Source organism: Typopeltis vanoorti, chromosome 5, assembly GCF_054136105.1.
Source record: "Typopeltis vanoorti isolate ZY-2024b chromosome 5, IOZ_Tvanoo_1.0, whole genome shotgun sequence".
Lineage (NCBI taxonomy): Eukaryota > Metazoa > Arthropoda > Arachnida > Uropygi > Thelyphonidae > Typopeltis > Typopeltis vanoorti.
In genome coordinates, this window is record NC_143553.1 from 89,168,944 (window position 1) to 89,188,397 (window position 19,454).

Below are 19,454 nucleotides of genomic sequence, written 5' to 3' on the forward strand. Positions count from 1 at the left end.
TTTGTACTGACTTATTAAGAAGTGACAAAAAGATACAGATATCCTATCCATTTGTATACTAATACCTCTGTCTACGCAAGCCTTTCAACATACATAGGTGCGGATATTAGGATGATTAATGCACCACACATCAGCTAATTAGACTATTTAGACACTCTTTAAGATAAAAACGCCCTATTTTTCCCAATCTAGTATTTCCTCCAATGCTGTATTACTCCAAATCTTCAATGCAGTTCCAGTCTCCTGTAGTTATGATGGAGTGGGCACCATATAAATAATGCTGGAAAGAATGGTCTAAGAATCTTGAACTGTCCATTTTCCTAACTGGAGCATATGTATTTAGGAGTCTGGTGGTGCTGCCTTAATTTTTCCAGTCTATACTTAATATTCAGTTTTCTGCATCTTTCTAAACATTATGGAATGTTCTGAGTGGAGGAGAATTAAAATTCCTATTCCAGCCTGATATTTTCTTCCAGAACTCCAATAGGACAGAAGTACTACCTGCCTGAAAATTTTTAATGCCTTGATACCTGCGAAAGTAGTTTCTTGTGGGAACATAAATCTGGTGTTGAGCATCCCATATAGCCTGTTGTCTTAGTGGACTATGTAATCCTTTTAAATTTAGTGTAGCAATACTAAGGAAATCTTGCATTATTTAATGTGAATGCAAGTCTTTAATATTAAATATTTTAACAAACTGTATTAAAGCTTCTGTGTGCATGGGAGAAGCCACATACAGCATTTTGAAAGTCTTTTACCTTTCAAACATAATTTTTTTACCTCCAGTTCATGGTTTGCAATTTATTATTTTGAAGCTAGTTATTGGGTTTGTCTATCCTCCAGAAGTAACTGTTTAACTGGTTTTTTGTATATTCTTTAATCTTTTCTGTTATTGTATCTTCCGATTTTTCCACTTCTTTAGGAATAGTTGTTTCTTCTAGGTCCATAATTTCAGCAGACAGAGTCGAAAAATACTTCATCCTGAAACCCATATTCTTCTTAGGGTTTACATCTCTTTGCACTCTTCTTTTTCCATGATTTTAGATTTTTCTATTTTTTTCAATATCCCTGTCATTCCTCATGACTGCACACTATTTTCTTTTGTTGCCACAAGCTTTTTTGCTGTTGTTGTTTCTGTGGATGGCATCTGTTCTGTACATGTGTCCGGCTAAGCCCACCTCACCACCTTTGTAATTTTGAGAGATATTTGCATAAATTCTTTGAATGTGTGAGTTTGAAGCTGTGGCAAATGTTTGATGGTTAGTTTGGTTGCCTTCACTCTTGTTTCCCTGACAGGTTCTGGTTCTGTCAGTGCACCAACCCATTCTTCAAATGGGTTAAGTGGACAGGAAGTAAAACAATGTTCAGAACTATTACACTTTCTATTGCAAATGGAAATAGAAAGTGCATGCAATTTCTATTTCCACACCGTATGTGTTTTTCTGCAATGATTTGAAATGTGCCCAGTCTCAGGGCAGCAAAAACACTTTGATTTTGGACAGCTACTTCTGAGATATTCAATAAACCTGCAATGCAAACAATGTTTTTGAATAAGTAGGTAATTTACCATGACTCAATGCATATGAAATTTGGAATGGGTCTCTTCATCTACATGGTCAATGTGACTTCTCCCAAATACAATTTAGGATCTCTTAAGTATATACTCTTCTTGATACTGGAGCTCTTGGTACTATCGGAGAAAGTTTGTGCTAATACGCCATCATTTTCTAGATATTCCATTGGAAATCTTTAAATTTTTTATCGCTTTTACCTAACTTCCTATCATTATCAGTATTATTACTTGTCTTGAAAGTTTAAACTTTGTAAAAGCTTGTCTCATGTTTCAATATCTTTAATGATTGTATTTTCCCTGTCCCCCATAGAGCACGAAGGAAAATACTGCTTTCATCTCTAACTCTTTGAGGACTTTTGTAACTTATCTAAGCTCTTTATATCTAGGAATGTCAATTCCAAGCATCCTCTTTCATGGTGGAATGGGCATCAAGTTTAATTATTCTCTGCATACAGAAAAATAAAATAAATAAGGAAGGTTTGATAATCCTGAAATCCTGTAGTGGGCTTGCATTTCTCACTACTAGCTTTGGAAGAAATTGTACTAAACATTACAATAAAGATTAAATTCAGATCACACACTTAATTAAGGAGTACTTGCAAAGATCCTGCATTTAAAATGAAAGTTAGTGCCAGCAAAAAAAAAAACTTCACACTAAGGAGAATAGAGTTAGTCCCAGCAAATATCATTATTAGTCACCTCCACAGAGTCCAAAGACTCATCGATGGAGGGCATCTACTCTACACTCTGCTTCCACCACTCACAATTCACCAATTGACCGCAACTACAATGGCATCTACTGCCGACTGCCACCACTAGTATTTCCACAGACAATCGCAAACATCCATGCCCACGGTGGGATTCGAACCCACAGCCTCTTGATTGGAAAGCGAACACGCTAACCACTCAGCCAGCCAGGTTCCTGCATTGTTTGTTAGACAGTAATGCCAGCAAGTAAAAGAAAAATCCTGCACTATGAAATGTCTGCAAAAAAGAAAATCCTGCTCAAAAGATTGAGCCTGCAATAAAAAGGAGGCAGGAGACAAAAACTACTAGGAGAGCGAGTCTCCAACCTACACTCTACTCCTCCACATGGAAAGTGAGCCAAGAGGTAAAAATTAACATGTAAAAGGTCAAGAGCATTTTGTGGGAAAATTGGACCATGGGCACCTCTTGGATATTTTGTGGCCAGCATGCCACAAAATATCCAAGAGGTGCCCAGCCTGTGATGTCACAACTGCAGAAAAAAAAAAATAAAAAACACTTTACCCAAGGGAGATTTTCCAGGAGTGAGGGAGGTCATGGAATGGATATTCACATGGCAGGGAAAAATACTCCAAGCAAACTTCCACATCAGTGAGAGGGGAAAAACTTTCAACATTATCTCTAATCCAGAGTATTTTAATAATAAGGTGTGACACCTTTTGGCTACTTGTATATGGAAATATGACTAATACATTACTTCAAACTTGGTATCAGTTCTGGGTCTGGTTCTCACTGATGAGACCTCAATAAAGGTCAAAACCAGTCCTGGTAGTAGTTCTTCCCATAATGCACAGCATTATGCATGTCTGTAAGAATATGTGCATTACATTATAGGATACTAAGGGAATTGATGTGAAGTCATTAGCCTCTATATACGAGTTGCACTGTCTGAAGTTACTTCATGCATAAACTTTGTTTGCTTACAATTGGATAGTTCACATACTGGTTCCAAGAATATAATTTCTTGGCACCAGTATGTGAACGTTTTCTTTTAGATTATATTAGATATTTCTGCATATCTAATTTAATCCAATTCAATCGTTAGCTCACTTGGTATTAAGGTACAATAGATTTATAACCTTTTGTGTGTGTGCACCTGCATGCATACGTGTGTGTGTGTGTGTGTGTGTGTGTGTGTGTGTGTGTGTGTGTGTGTGTGTGTGTGTGTGTGTGTGTGTGTGAGAGAATTCTTTAAAGCATATTCACTTCAGGTTAAGTTCTTAAAATATTTGCTTTTCCTATCTTCATTTATTCTTTATCTTTACAACTAATTAATGTAAGACATTAAAAAAACAACCACAAACAGTTCTATGATATTTAGTAGTACTTTCTATATAAACTTGGATACAACCAGTGAACATCTCACTATAATTAATGTCTTCAATTTCACAATAAAGTAAGCAAAAAAAAACAGCCCTATTTAGTTTATTTATATTATTATTATTATTATTATTATTGCATCCTTCATGGACTTGGCATACTCATCGTGGAAGGTTCATTCAATTGACAACATATTTATCTTATTGAATCTTAAAGTCCTTAGCACTCCTTGCATTAACAACACATTCAGATAATGCGTTCCATTCACTGACAATTCTTCGTGTAAAAAAATCTACTCCTCACAATCTTCTTGCATAACTTCCAGGGATGACTTCTGGTTTTTTCCCCCCTCTCTCTCTCTCTCTCTCTCCTTCTAGTCTTTTTATAATCTCATCTGGATTAATCTGATAAAATTCTCTCACAAACTTAAATATCTCTATCATATCACCTCTTTTCCTCCTATCCACCAAACTCTGCAATCCACATTTTTTTAACCTCTCTCTCTACAGCTAGTGGTCCAAAGTCCTGATATTGTCTTAGTCACTCGCCTCTGGACCCTCTCCAATGTCTCCACATCACACTGAAAACCAGGTGACCATATTTAAGTACAATAGCCCAAGTGTGGTCTGACCAGTGCTTTATAAAGCGGCAGAACCACTTCCTTATCACTACATGTTGGAGTACTTCTTATCATAGCAGCACTACAATGTGCAACCTTTGCAACACTAGCAATATGCCCTCTAAATTTCAGTCTACTGTCAACCTTCATTCCCAAATTTCTGATCTCATCCACTTCCTGCAGTACGGCACTGTCGATATAGTGCACGGCCTTATATTTTTGCACTCCAAAATGCAACACTTACTGATATTAAATTATAACCTCACTTCTTTGTCCAAGTAAAAAGTCTATTCAAATCTTACTGGAAAGAATTACGAATATACTGATCAACAACTGAAGATCCATAGTCAGTCCATGTGATATATCGTTTCAATGATTTAAACAGCAGGGGCCCAACAATAGAACCCTTGGGCACACCACTGGTTACCCTCCTCTTTTTTTTTTGTGATACTGCTCCATCATACTCAACCTACTGGTATTGTTCAGAGAGCCAATCTCTGATCCATCTAACCAATATACTATCTATTTCCATCCTCTGCAGCTTGTATGCAATAAATTATATCAAATGATGCCAAAACGAAAGTCACTTTACTTCACAAAGTGTTTTTTCTTGCACTTCATGATAAAATTTTAATGATAGTGTTAACTTTGATGTTAACTTTGTTTCCTCTATTCATGAATATTAATATATCTCTCTCTCTCCTGCTCGAGGGTCACTTAAAGAAAAACAAACTAAAACTGAGGAATCATTTATTAAAGAGCTACAATTTTTTATTCAGTTCCATTTGCAATTATATAAACATTTCTCATACCAGATGTATTAAATAATTCTAGTGATATTCAAAATTTTATTAAAACCTATTTGTATTTAATAAAAGTATTAAAACCATATTCTTTGTAAAAACTTTCTTACCTAGATGAGTAAACAGATTTCTCGCAACTGTTAAAAGTGACTAAAAAAAAGAAAATAATACATACGTATATAATTCAGTAGATTAACATATAACTAATCAACTAACTGTTGTGACATACTTGAAATACAACACCAAAAAGTTTCACTACATAATAACACTGGTAGCTTCTTTGGGATAATAACATTAATAAATACACATAGCAGCCACTGAATTAGAAACTTTTATTTAATACAATGTTCCTCCTTTAGCCTGAATTACAACGTATGCAGTTTGGCATAGATTCCACAAGGTGTTGGATTGCATCTAAGTCTGCAACATACTAGGTGCTCACTAGACAATCCTTCAACTAGCTTGATTTGACAGAAGAGGACTGCTCCTGGATCTGTTTTTCTAAAATATCCCATAGATTCTCAATGGGTTCAGATCCAGGCTTTGTGGTGGCTAGGGAAGATGGTGGAAGTTCCTGTCATGCTCGCTGAACAATTCTTGCACGATGGACAGTAGAACTGTCATCCATGCAACAATCATCTCCTGCTGCATAAAAAGTCAACATTGCAGGATGGACTTGTTGGCAACAATGTTCAAATATTCCTTGGAGGACAACCTTCCAGCAATATCAGAGAACCTGTTCCATACCAGAACATGTCCACACCACCTCAAAAACCTTGAGTTGTGTTTGCAAAGCAAGCTTGGTTTATTGCTTCATGTTGTCAAACTCTCTGCCTGCCATCAGTACAGAACAATGTCCTGATATCAGGCCAAGGTGTACCATGGCTTGTTGAACCATGACTTTTTTCTAATGTCCATTCATGGTGTTCCTGACACCACTGTAGACCAACTTTATTCCCTGCATATTGCTCAGTGAGATATGGGTCAGGAATAGCCTTCATTAAATGCTTCAGTCAATTACTGCTCATGAGAAGTTCTGTTTGTCCATACAAGCGTTCTCAGATGACAACGATTTCATTCTTGACAAATTGTCTGTCTTAAGATCATGCCTCATACACAAGCAATGTGGATTATTTTTCCCACTGATTAACACCTGGGATATCTCAAAAGTTTGAGAAACCAGTCAGTTCTGCTGTTTTCAAACTCGTTGCTCCAGTCAGACAGGCACCCACAATAACCCTTTATTGAACTCCAAAAGATCCTTTGTTTTTTCCCATTGTGATCAACGCTATTGATTACTGGCTAGCAGCATTCTTAAATAATTCCTGAAACATGTGGTGATGCATATGACTAGGTATTTTGCATATGTGCTGCATGAGTAACATTCACGTACATCAGCATAAATCGTGGTTTCTAATTCAGTGGCAATGTGTAAGCAGGAAAAATATAATTAAACAAATGTAGAGAAGAGCAGATCACTTAAGGGTCAAAGCTAGATACTGAAAGAGACCTCTGCATAGCCTTATAGGAGCAAAGAAAGGACTAAGGCTTCTGCCCTAGGGTCGAATCCTCACCTTCTTCTGGTGAACCTTCTTAGTAGGCATCTACCAGTATAGTGAATAATGAGGATAGACTGGAAATTTTAGCTGAATAATTTCTATAATCGCTTCAACCAAAAAAACAACAATAGTACAATAAGATAAAATGCCATATAGGCTGAGGCACTTCCTAGTGAAATAAAAGTTCCCCCCCCCCCCTTGCTGTTTTTAAGAAATCAAGGTGAATAGTGAAAAGACTGCTACTACATCTCAAACTCAGCATAAGAAGAAGTCAAGACAGGCACCATCAGCATAAGAATTAGAGAAGTAGTGAAACTTGGTGTTATCAAAACCAAGATTTGGGTTGATTTAGCTGGACTGAAGCAGAAAGTGAGAATGGATATCACGAGTTGGAGGAGAGTGAAAAAACAATAATGATGAGTTCAGGTGGTGGGCAAACTTCATGAATGGTATGTTAGAAGAACTGTATGAGTAGAAAGGAGTATCATTTGTTAATGTGTGGAATAAATTCAAGGAACAGATCTTCCATCTCTCCTCAACCTCTTAGTTGGTGGGTAGCATGGGATGTAAGTTTGACTGTTTAGTAGATTCATCATTTTTTGATGTCACTCATGTATTGGGTTCTTGGTCTTCTACCAGGCCTTCCCATCATCATTCCCTTAATCAAATTTGTAGTCCAGTCCTGAATGTAATCCTAACATATGTAGTATCTCTCTCTCTTTTTTTTCTGCTTTCCTTAACACTTCATTTGTAACTCTTTCTATCCATGCGATCTTCAGCATTCGGCCCCAGCACCACATTTCAAGTGCTAGCAGTCTTGATTTGTCTTTTTTTTTTTGGAGAGTCCATGTTTCTGAACAGTCAAGGGCCACACTCCAGACAAAGATTTTAATAAAGTGTATCAATGACATAGATTTTAATCAAATCTATGCATTGATGTGTTCTTTTTTAAAAAAGAACACATCAATGACATAGTCTTTGATGTGTTCTTTTTTTACTAAATAATTTAAGGAAATTACGTCAACATAATGATACATTAAAATAAATTTTAATATACTTCAATATTTCGGCAACGTCACGTTGCCATTTTCAAGAAACTTAAGAACAAGACACGTGCACGCAGGCACAACAAACTAAGTGAGGAAGAAGCAGGAAGCTATTATTTCTCTTAAAGTCCTGATGGTGCCCCCAGCGGGCAATGCTGGTATTTTTGGGCGATTGGGCTGAAGGTCTTCTGATGTAGGTTTCCCAAATTTGAGGCAGTCTCATGCAGCCAAATTTGTTGAGGTTTGGATTGTTTCTTAGGGCTGAAGCTGATTCCGTGAAAAGCCTTTCATATTTGTATTTACTACAGTGTATTATCGTGGCTTTCTTCCACCGTATTCTATGGCAGATATCCAGAGCATGGTCAGCAAGACCCGAGTGGCTGTAATGGTGAAACCGGATGTAGTCCTTGTGTTCTGAAATTCTGATATTTGCTGTCCTGCCTGTTTGGCCAAAGTCCAAAGTAGGACAGCTTACAGCTGCAAAGGACCTGGTATACAACAGGTGGGTCTGGGGGGGGGGGGGGGGTTGGTCTTTAGTAGAGCGGATAAGGGATGCCAATTTTTTATATGGTCTGTAACAAGAAGTTAAGTCATGTTTTTTTAGGATTTTTGTAATTTTTTCCAAGGTGCCTCAGATATAGGGTATGGTGCATTTAGATTTAGAGTAATCCTTATTGTGAGGAGGGGGGAAGGGGGTTGTGGTTTACTGGTTTCAATATTTTTTGGGGGGATAGCCATTGGCTGAGAAAGTGTTGAAAATGTGGTTTAGTTCTGTGGTTAAGGCATTGTCATTTGAACAGATAAGTTTAGCCCTGTTGTGTAGTGTCTTAATGACTCCATATTGTTGCGAGGAAGGGTGGTGGAATTGGTGAATGTATCTGCCTGTATGGGTTGGTTTTCTATAGACTGAGAAAACCATTCCATCAGGCTGATGGGTGACTAGTGTGTCTAAGTTTTTTCCCTCTTCCAGAGTGAATTTGATTCTGGGGTGTTGGTTGTTTAAGTGTGTTAGGAAGGAGAGGAGTGCATCGGAGCCATGTGGCCAAATAGCGAACACATCATCAACATAGTGAAGCCAAATGGTTGGTGTGGGGCAGAGTTTAAGGCTTTCTCTTCAAAAGTCTCCATATAAAAGTTGGCCAAGGGTGGGGAGAGTGGAGAACCCATGGCTGTCCCCTCTATTTGTTTGTAGAATTTTCCTTGCCAAACAAAATAGCCTGAGTTCATTGTGAACTGAAATTGGGCTGTGATATCAGGAGGAAATTTAGCTTGGATTAGCTCTAAGGATTCTTTGAGTGGGACATTTGTGAATAAGGAGGAGACATAATGTGTGGAATAGATGTGTTCTTTTCTTGTTAAATGCCTTTTTTTGCTTGTGCTATTCTTGCTCTCACATCTCTTTCACTTCTCCATTCTGATGTTATTAGGCTTCCTAGGTAAGTAAATTCTTTTACTTGCAATAACCTTTTCCCATGTATTATGGCATTTATGATTTGCTTTCCATCCCTGATACATTTCATTACTTTTGTTTTTTTCTCATTGATTTTCATCTTGCATCTTTCATTTAAAAGTTTATCATCTATGTAAGTAATTCTTGTAGCTCTTTTTGATTTTCTGCTATTAAGGCTATGATGTCTGTAAATTGTATTGTATTGTATTGTAATGCCAGCCATTGATTTTTTTCTTTGAATTCCTTCAGAGCCTCTTCAATGTAAATATTAAAAAAGTAACGGTGAGAGTTCACACCCTTCTTTAACACACTTTCTTATTTTAGCTTTTTCCCTTGTTTTCCTATGACTGCAGTTTGATTTATAGTTATATAGTTGATAAATTAATCTTCTGCCATTGTAATCTATCTTCAGATTTTTGAGGACTTTGAACATTATATTCCACTCAATGTTGTCAAAAGTTTTCTCTATATCAATGAATGCTATGAGTATAGGTGTGTTTATTCTTTATTCTAAGTGCTTTTTCCATGATCAGTCTAAGAGAGTTTTGTATAGCTTCTCTTGTCCCTCTATTTCTTCTGAAGCCAAACTGGTCATTAGGTAAGTGTTCTTCTATTTTTCTTTCAATACAGTAATAGATAATTCTAGTTAGGATTTTAAGACTATGGAGTAATAGGCTTAACATTCGATGATCTTCATATGCTTGTGCTCGGGCTTTTTTTTTTTTTTTTTTGGAATTGCTAACAATGCTTTTCTCAAAATCTGTTGGGATTTCTCCAGTTGTGTACATTTGATTGATCATTTAATATAATTCACATTTTGCTTTGTCAACTAATGCTTGTAGAATTTCTCCTGGGATTTGATCTATTCCTGGTTGATGTTTTAGACTGTTTCAGTTCTTCAAGAGCCTTATCAAATTCTGACTAAGAGAAGTGGCCTTTCTCATCTTCCTCTATCTGCTTTTCTACTTCTAAGAGCGATTTATCAAATTTCTCTCCTCTGTCAAGTTCTTCAATGTATTGCACCCATCTTTGCATTATTTGATCATCTTCAATTAGTACTTTTCCATCCTTACTCTTGATCGTGCTCAGTGTCTTTATCTTTTCTCTGAAATGTTTTTGGATATTGTTATATGCCTTTTCAGTGTTGCCTCTACTCATGTTTATATCAATTGCCTTGCATATCTGTTCAATCCACTTTTTTTTTGTTTTTGTTTTCTTGGCTTTGCTGTTCATTATGCTTCTATATTTTCTATACTCCTCTTAGTGTTTTGCAATTTTGTGCTTTCTTCTTTGTGTCATTAGTTCTAATATCTCTCCAGTGATCCATGGCTTATATTGTATTTTTTCTTCTTTTCTAAAGTGTTTTGCTGAAGCTTTATTTCTCTCTCTCTCTCTTTAGAGATTCCCATGTTTCATTAATTTCTTTTCCATGTGGCTTCTGGGGATTTATTAATTTGTCTATTTCTTCTATAATGTCTTTTTAGGCATTTATATCATTTTTTTAATTTTAGTAATATTCCATTTTTTGTATGGTTTGTTTATGCATGATTTCTTCAATCGTAAATGACTTGTCATGATGACTGGAATATGGTCAGTGCGCACATCTGCTCCAGAATAGCTTTTACATATTTTCACCTGGTTACGATATTTTTTTTGGATGATTATGTAGTCTAATTGATATTGTTCATATTGCTTAGTGCAATCCAAGTGTATCTTCTTCTCTTTGGCTGTTTAAATAGTGTATCTGCTATTGTGTTAGGTTGTGGGTTTTACAGAGTTTTCAAAGAGTCTTTCTCCTCTGCCATTCCACTGGCTTAGTCCAAATTTGTGGACTAGGATAGTGGAATGCTCCTCTCCTCTTCTTCCTCTCCATGAACTGCATTCCAATCTCCCATCAAGATCAAGTTTTCTTGATCATTTACTCTCATTAGTACTTCTTCAATCACCCACAGCAGCTATCATACTTTCTCTTACTCATTCACACTAGATGCGTTCACTACTTCAACAGGCAAACTGTTCCACTCATTCACTGTTTATGAGAGAAAAATCTAGCCTCCTAACCCTTTCTTAATCCCACACAAATTCTACAGATGTCCCTTTGTCCTCTCCCCACCTTCCATATATGAAAAATTTCATTAGCTTGGATATTAGATTGGTGCATTGGATTGGAAACTGGCTATCTGATAGGTGTCAACAAATTGTGTATGGGGGTGCAATATCCAGGAAAAGGAAAGTCACTAGTGGAGTGCTTCAGGGGTCTGTTTTAGGGCCATTACTGTTTAAGTTGTATATTAATGATATTGGCGAAGATTTGGATGGAGATATTCAGTTGTTTGCAGATGATGCAAAGTTGGGATGAACCATAAAGAGTAGTGAAGATGGTGTGGCCTTGCAAAAAAACTTGAATAAATTCAGTGACTGGGCACAGAAATGGGGATGCGAGTTCAATGTTGCAAAATGTAAGGTTTTAAAATTTGGAAAACAAAGATGGGATGCAGAATTTATGCTTGGTGAGAATATATTGTTGGAGGTAGAGGAAATAAGAGATCTGGGGGTGATAGTGGATAAGGATCTGAAATTTAGGGGACACATTGCCAGAATTGTGAAGACAACAAAAAGGCTTCTGGGAATGATGCGGAGGACACCGACTTGTAGAAGTAGGGAGATTCTTGTTCATTGTATAAAGGCCTTGATTAGGTCACACATGGACTATTGTGCCCAGATTTGGTCACCTGTTTTTCAGGAGGATGAAGAGATGTTGGAAAGGGTCCAGAGGCAACTGATTAAGGTAGTTTTTCTTGAATGAAGTGTATAAGGAAAGATTGAGAAGATGCTAATTGCAGAGTCTCGTGAACAGGAGGAAGAGGGGAGATATGATAGAGACCTACAAGTTATTAAGGGGTTGGTTATAGGATCAATGCTGGAGAGGTGCTACAGAAAATAGTGGGAGATCAGGGGAGAACCAGAGGTCATACCTGGAAACTGTATAAAAAGGGTGTAAGTAGGGGGAGTGAGAAGCAAGTTTTTTTTTTCAGGCAGAGTTGTGAATGATTGGAATGCCTTGCCTGAGAGTGTGGAGTCTGCAGAGAATTTGAGGGTGTTTAAAGCACAGTATGATGAGCTGTGTGTATGATATAAGGACCTCCTAGATGAGTCTAGTCTTCGACTCCATGGGGTCTTGGATAATAATAATATCCTACAACAATCTTTCAGAAGTTTATAGACCTATATCATATCACTCCTGTTGACCAACATCTGCAGTCCACAATCTCAATATGCCGTCGTCTATATTTCATAATTCTAATATCAGCTTCATAACTCTTCTTTTCACACAGCTTCTTAATCACCTCCCAAACCCAGGAGAACAAATTGGAACAGTAGTCTAGGTGCAGTCACATCAAGGCCCTGTTTGGCAAAATGACTTATGTATGTATATATCAATATCTGTTTCAGCATTGCAATTATCCTCTGAGTTGTATTTGCAACTTTTGCTATATGATCTTTGAACTCCTATCTACCATAACTCCAAGATCCCCAGCCTCATTGGTTTCTCCACTCATAACCTCAATAATATAATATGCCATTGGAAATCACATCAAGCCAAAGTGCATAACTTTACACTTATTAGTTGAACTGATAGCCATTACCATTTGCCAACATCTCCAGCGAATTCACGTCATTCTGTAAGTGGTGATTATATGAATAGTATCCCTGATTTCACTGCCTATCTTTGCATCATCAGACAATTGAACATCTCCTGTCAGGTCCATCCCAATATTAATAATGCATAGACCGAATAACAATGGTCAAAGGAATGATCCCTGGGATGCACCACTAGTCAGCTTAAACCTGGCAGGTTATCCCCCCCCCCCCATATACCACTTTCTCATACTTATCCATCAATCAGCCACTTACCCAAGTCAAGGTTTACTCCAATCCCATAGTCCCTAGTTTATGCTAATGGCTTTTAATGTGGTATCCTATCAAATGCCTTAGCAAAGTCCAACATGAATTAGAAGCAGGTTTAAAAAACCAACTTAATCTAAATAAATATGTCCTTTCCTTTAGTACTACATGGTGATCAGCATTCATTTTACACAAATTATGGACTCTACAACCGTGTCATAAATAATTATTTTATTTTAATTTTCCGACGTTTCGCCCTTCATATTATGGCCATCATCTGGGATATACACATATATATATACAGAGACAAGCTAAATTGCATTTCACATAGTATGCTGAAGAGACAATGATTTGATCAATGGTTATTCTACTGGCCTGACCTCTAGTGAAATTAAAATAAAATTACAATAAATGAAATAAAAGTGAAAATGATGTCCTAATTTAACATGACAATAGTTATATTAGATTTAGGATCATGGATTGTCTATGGTTCTATTTACAATTAACTCTTAGGGAGAAAGGTTAAGTGGGTAGAATATGTGCCTTCCATATTTTTGGGATTTTTAGACCATCATTATTGTTAAGATTAGGGTGACTGATAAGAATCTCACCCTCTTTAAATTTACATTCATACCATGTTTTTGTGTGAAGTAAACAACAGGTGCTTTTCCAGTCAATTCTTTGTCCAGTGTTCAGGGCATGATCAGAAGGACCATGCTTGACCATAGTTATTATATTTAATGTGTCATTTATGTTCCCTTTTTTTTTCTGATAGGAATTGTGCATCCTGTTTCCCCTATACAAGGCAAATTACAGGTGCAATGAATACAGTATACCCCAGGGTGGGCCAATGGAGGAAGTGGATCCTTGGGAGGTCACCGGTTGTATTTTTGTAGTATTCTGTTTATTTTGTCCGACATCCATTTAATGTATGGAATGGTTACAGTTTTATTATAGTCTTGTTTATTTTTGTTTTTAAGTGAGGTCTTGTACAGAATTTTGTTGAGAGTATTTTGGCTGTATAAAAAAAAAAATGTAAAATGAAAAAAGGAAACTAAATAAATATGGTTGTATTAAACTTCCCTAAGTAATTGGGTGGGAAGCCTAAGTAATTCTTAGGCTTTGCACCCAACAGCTAAGGGCAACCAATAACACTCACAAAGCGTCTAATCGAACTTCCTCCACTTGTTTTTTTTTTCATGCGTGTTTATGATTTTAATACTGTATCCCTATCTAGCATCAGAAGTCACCTTCAGAAACATCACAGTGTACATCAGCCTTTATTCCTTTTTCCTACTGAACTCAGTATTATTGAAATTTGGATGTTTGTGATTGAACTACTAACTTTTTTTGTGTCAGGTGCTGTGGTTAAGTTGTTGGAGAAAATGGTGAGAACTAGGATCCAGAATTGGGTTGACAACAACAGTATTATCTTTGATGGACAGCATGGATTTGCTAAAGGGAGGTCATGTTTTAGTAATCTACTTACTTATTACAATAACGTGACAGCTTCCTTGGACAGATGTACGGGATACACAGTAATACGAGGGTAGTCTGAAAAGTTCTCAGCCTCGACCATAAATGGCAACACTATCAGCAAGATTTTTTTTCTATGTTGGTACATCTGTCATAAGCATCCATTTGAAATTGCAAGTCATTCTATCAAGTAGTTTGTTTTATACAGCTGTCTGAAGGAAAAGTGTTGTCTGTATCCCTTGAAATGGATAAAATCGAGTATCGTGTGGTTATAAAATTCTTTGTAAAAGAAGGTTTAACGCCAAAAGAAATTTATTCAAAGTTCATAAAAGTTTATGGGCACTCTTCTCCTTTGTTTTCAACAATTAAGAAATGGGCTACCGAGCTTAAATGCAGCCGTATCAGCCTTAGAGATGATCTCTTCCCAAAATTAAAACTCTTCCTTGCTGGTCAGAGTTTTTCTTCGAATCAAAAGGGATTGTAGCTGTAGAGAGGTGAATCCAGCAATTTTGCAGATCTTACTGAGAACCACTACAGGGATGGGATAATAGCACTGGAATAAATGTATAGTCTTAAGGGTGATTATGTTGAAAAATAAAAATAATTTTGAAATTATATATTTTTTTTTCATCGTTAGGCCAAGAACTTTTCAGACCACCTTGTATATTTAGATTTCACAAAGGCTTTTGATAAATTACTGCATGATAAGTTGATAGTCAAACTAGAGTCGATGGGGTTGGATATTAGATCAGTGCACTGGATCAGAGACTGGCTATCTGATAGGTATCAGCAAGTTGTGTATGGGGGAGCAATATCCCAGAAGTGGAAAGTCACTGGTGGTGTACCTCAGGGGTCTGTTTTAGGGTCATTACTGTTTATCTTCTATGTTAATGATATTGGCAAAAATTTGGATAGAAATATTTAGCTGTTTGCAGATGATGCAAATTTGGGATGAACTATGAATAGTAGAGAAGATGTTGCAGCCTTACAAGAAGATTTGAATAAATTGAGTGAATGGGCAAGGGAATGCAAGTTTAATGTTGCAAAATGTAAGGTTTTAAAATTTGATAAACAAAGATGGGATGTAGAATTTATGCTTGGTGGGGATAAATTTTTGGAGGTGGAGGAACTAAGAGATCTTGGGGTGATAGTGGATAAGGATCTGAAATTAGGGAGACATTGCCAAAATTGTGAGGATAATACAAAGACTTCTGGGAATGATGCAGAGGACACTGACTTGTAGAAGTAGGGAGATTCTCATTTCATTGCATAATGCTTGATTAGGCCACAGATGGACTACTGTGCACAGATTTGGTCACCTGGTTTTCAAAAGGATGAAGAGATGTTGAAAAGGGTACTGAGGCAACTGACTAAGGTAGTTTCTGACCTCTGGAATGTCGAATATGAGGAAAGGTTGAGAAGATGCAATTTACAGAGTCTAGTGGATAGGAGGAAGAGGGCTAGATATGATAGAGAGACCTACAAGTTAGTGAGGGGTTGTTAGAGGATCAGTGTTGGAGAGGTTCTACAGAAAACAGTCAGAAATCAGAGGAGAACCAGAGGTCATCCCTGGAAGCTGTATAAGGAGATTGTGAGCGGGGGGGGGGGGCGAGAAGCAGGTTTTGCATGCAGAGTTGTGAATGATTGGAATGCCTTGCCTGAGAGTGTGGTGTCTGCAGAGATTTGAGTGTGTTTAAGGTGCAGTATGATGAGCTGTGCGTATGATATATAGGACCTCATAGATGAGTCTTTGACTCCATGGGGGTCTTGGGGTAATAATAATAATAGCTGAAATACTGCAGAGTAGCATTTCCTGACTGGAATGCCATAAACCACATAAATGAAATACGTTTTGTAATTGCAGTATGTTTAAATATTAACTTTCGAGAGAGCACAAGCTACTATTAAGTTATCTGTACACTTTTCTTGTTCTTGGTGTTAACTAATGTTTTGTCTTTATTCTTCTGTGTTCATATATTTTGCAATTTGTGGCCAGTCACTCGATTTTCTTATGAGGGTTCACTTATATTTTTTTTTTTATGTGACCCTGAACACAAAGAAGATTGTGAAGCTATAGTATATTGGTACCATGGATGGACAAAGGTTATATATATATATATATATATATATATATATATATATATATATATATATATATATGTGTGTGTGTGTGTGTGTGTGTGTGTTATAATATGGAAACCCTGCTCTAGAGACCAAGTAGACACATCAGCCTCCAATAAGTGGGAATTTATCTCCCACTTATTGGAGCTAAAGACGACCATAAATAATCATGCCGATAGCAGGATTGAAATCCATGGCCTGCTGGGTGGAGAACAAACATGCTAACCATTTGGCTAATCAGGCCAATGAATACTAGCATTTACTATTAGGTATGAATTATATATAGAAACAAGTGTTTGTGTTAAATAAAGCCCTCGTGTTAAACTGATTACTTACAAGGAAGATTAACAGTCAAAGATTACTGTAATATGGAAAAAAGAGAATACTTTAGACTTTGTAGTTGAATCCATCCATGGAGATTTTAGGAGGAAAAACTGTTTACAGATTATTTCTTAAAGGAATTTATTAATTTTAATAAATTAATAAATTTATTAAATAATAGGTTGATTTTTTTTTAAAACGTTCACATGTTACAAACCTGACACTGTTCCCTCAGTCTTCTCTCTTCTTCATATGCCCAAGATTTCAATAACAATGGTGCTACGTACCTGCAGCATTCTAAGACGGTCTCATTATCTTCAGAAGTAAAACTATCAAGTAAAAATAATAATAGTAATATTAAGAAATTATGAAATTAATAGCTGTACTAAAAAATTATGAAATAAACAACAGATATTAGATGTATTACACTGCATGTGGAACTGCAGTAAACAAAAGTAAACAAGACTGTTGATACTTTCTTCCCCTGTAATAAAATGTTTACAATTCCATAGAATTGTAAATAAACTTGCATTATATTTTTATTGGAAATTAAACAGATTTAATATTGAAGTTCAATCTATATGTATTTGAAAACAGAAGTTCTGAAATTTGCTAAATAGTTCAACACATTTACTATCTGAATGTGCAAGTTCAAATCATCTAAACTCCCATTTAAAGATTTGTTAGATTTTAATTCTAAGTCAAGTATTTTAGAGATGACTATTTTTCTTTTTTTAAAAATCTTTGAGGAAGATAATAAATATTCATATTATTTTATACAAAGTAGGAAAGTATTTATCTTTGAAACTAACATAGAGCTTACAAAAATATAAACCACCAAAATGAGTTGACTTGGTACTGCAGTACTTAAAAGATATAAATTCTGCCAAAGAACTCGTAATATTTGTCTTTTATTAATGTTTCGGTTAGTTTTTTTTTTTTTTTTTTTTAAAACTACGTAACAGTTATTTTGAACTGTTTCTTTTATCAGACTAAATAGCATATTTAGGAAAACAGAATACTATAACAGATCAGATTTGAACAGGCATTTTTCTTAAGTGAAATATCATTTATTTGCACTTTTTTTCCCATAAGTTTTTCATGTTTTAAACAACACCACAAGAAAATAATCTACTGAACTTGCTAATGTTTCAGTGAATTTCTAACTGCATAGCATAGCTAGATTGTTGGTTTGTATGTAGCAGTGTTAATGCTGTTCTGTATAGAAATTCTATATAGAAACTGGGTAGAGGAGGAGAAAAGGGGAGAACCCGCTGCAGTCCTATCTAGCTTAGGTATATTTTTCCTTTCCATTAAAGATAATTGAAATATATTGAATTTGAATAATTCAAATATGTCAGGGAGAAATGTGGCTTAATTAGGTTAAGGGTCTCTGTCAGTGGTATAATGATAAACAATGAATATCAAGGCTGACAATGATGATCTAAATCGTTTAGGTTAGGATTTTTTTTTAACGTTAGAAAGTCAATAGCATTTTTAATAAAGGAAAGAGAGTTACTTGTGAGGGATGAAGGTGATTTGTTAACTGTTTTACATGTATGTAGGCTAGATTATCTATGCTATCAACTACTGAAAGAATGGCGGGGGGGGTTACAGAGTTGTGAATTTTTAGGACCCATATGTCCTTTTTGACAAGTATGGGTTTAGGTTTTTTGGTAATTTCTTTGGACCAAGATGAAACCTTTTTGAAATAATTTATACACCTTCATTTGTTGAGCTTTGGTAGTATGCGTTCTATAATTTGGTGAAATGGATATGGTAGAATCTGCTTGCTTTTCCATTATACTGCGTTCAATTCCTAATAACAGCTGCATTACTAATCTGCTTTGGTTATAGATTCCATGGAGAAGCTATCATACATAAATCATGTTAATTAGGTAAGTGGAAACTAAAAATGGCAACAACTCAATAGGTTTCCTTCCTTAAAAATACTTGAAAATTAATATCATCCATAACTGTCTAAAATTCAAACATAAGTTTCATTCTGCTAAAACTGGATGTATCAACATGTGAGCAAGTTTAGCATTAATCTGAGAATAAACTGACAAGCAACCAAGTCGAGTTTGAGAAAATCAATGCCACTGTCTCTTTACAAGAAGAATTCTAAGAATTCTAAATGTAGAACTGTGGTCAATACACAAAACTAGTTCCAAAACTGCAGCAACTAAAGAATTATAAAACTTCAGAAGTGATCATGTGGGAAAAAAAAAAATTCAAAGCATACCCAACAGCAAAACACATCCTGACCACAACTACAATAAAGTAGCATAACAGTGAATTTATCATATCAGTCACTTAAAAGAAGATGCTGTCAATGCTCTCAGTTGAAGTTATCATTTTGACAACTCCAAAAACAAACACCTGTTCTAGAAATGATGACCAGCATCGAATGTGGTATTTACAATCTCTCTCTCTTACAGTGGCTAACAATATTTAACAAAATCTAAACCTCCTAAGAGCAACATTCCACATAC

At 36.0% G+C, this 19,454-nt stretch overlaps 1 protein-coding gene across 1 annotated transcript in view; it reads right to left on the reverse strand.

The window, feature by feature from the left end:
* LOC150106633 (cGMP-dependent 3',5'-cyclic phosphodiesterase-like) overlaps positions 1 to 19,454 on the reverse strand; it is a 302,619-nt gene that overhangs the window by 235,608 nt on the left and 47,557 nt on the right. The window contains exons 4-5 of the mRNA XM_090393446.1: positions 17,177 to 17,288; positions 5,191 to 5,230 (exon numbers count right to left, since the gene is read on the reverse strand). Coding sequence (XP_090249572.1) covers positions 5,191 to 5,230; positions 17,177 to 17,288 — 152 coding nt within the window. The remainder of the gene's footprint in view (positions 1 to 5,190; positions 5,231 to 17,176; positions 17,289 to 19,454) is intronic.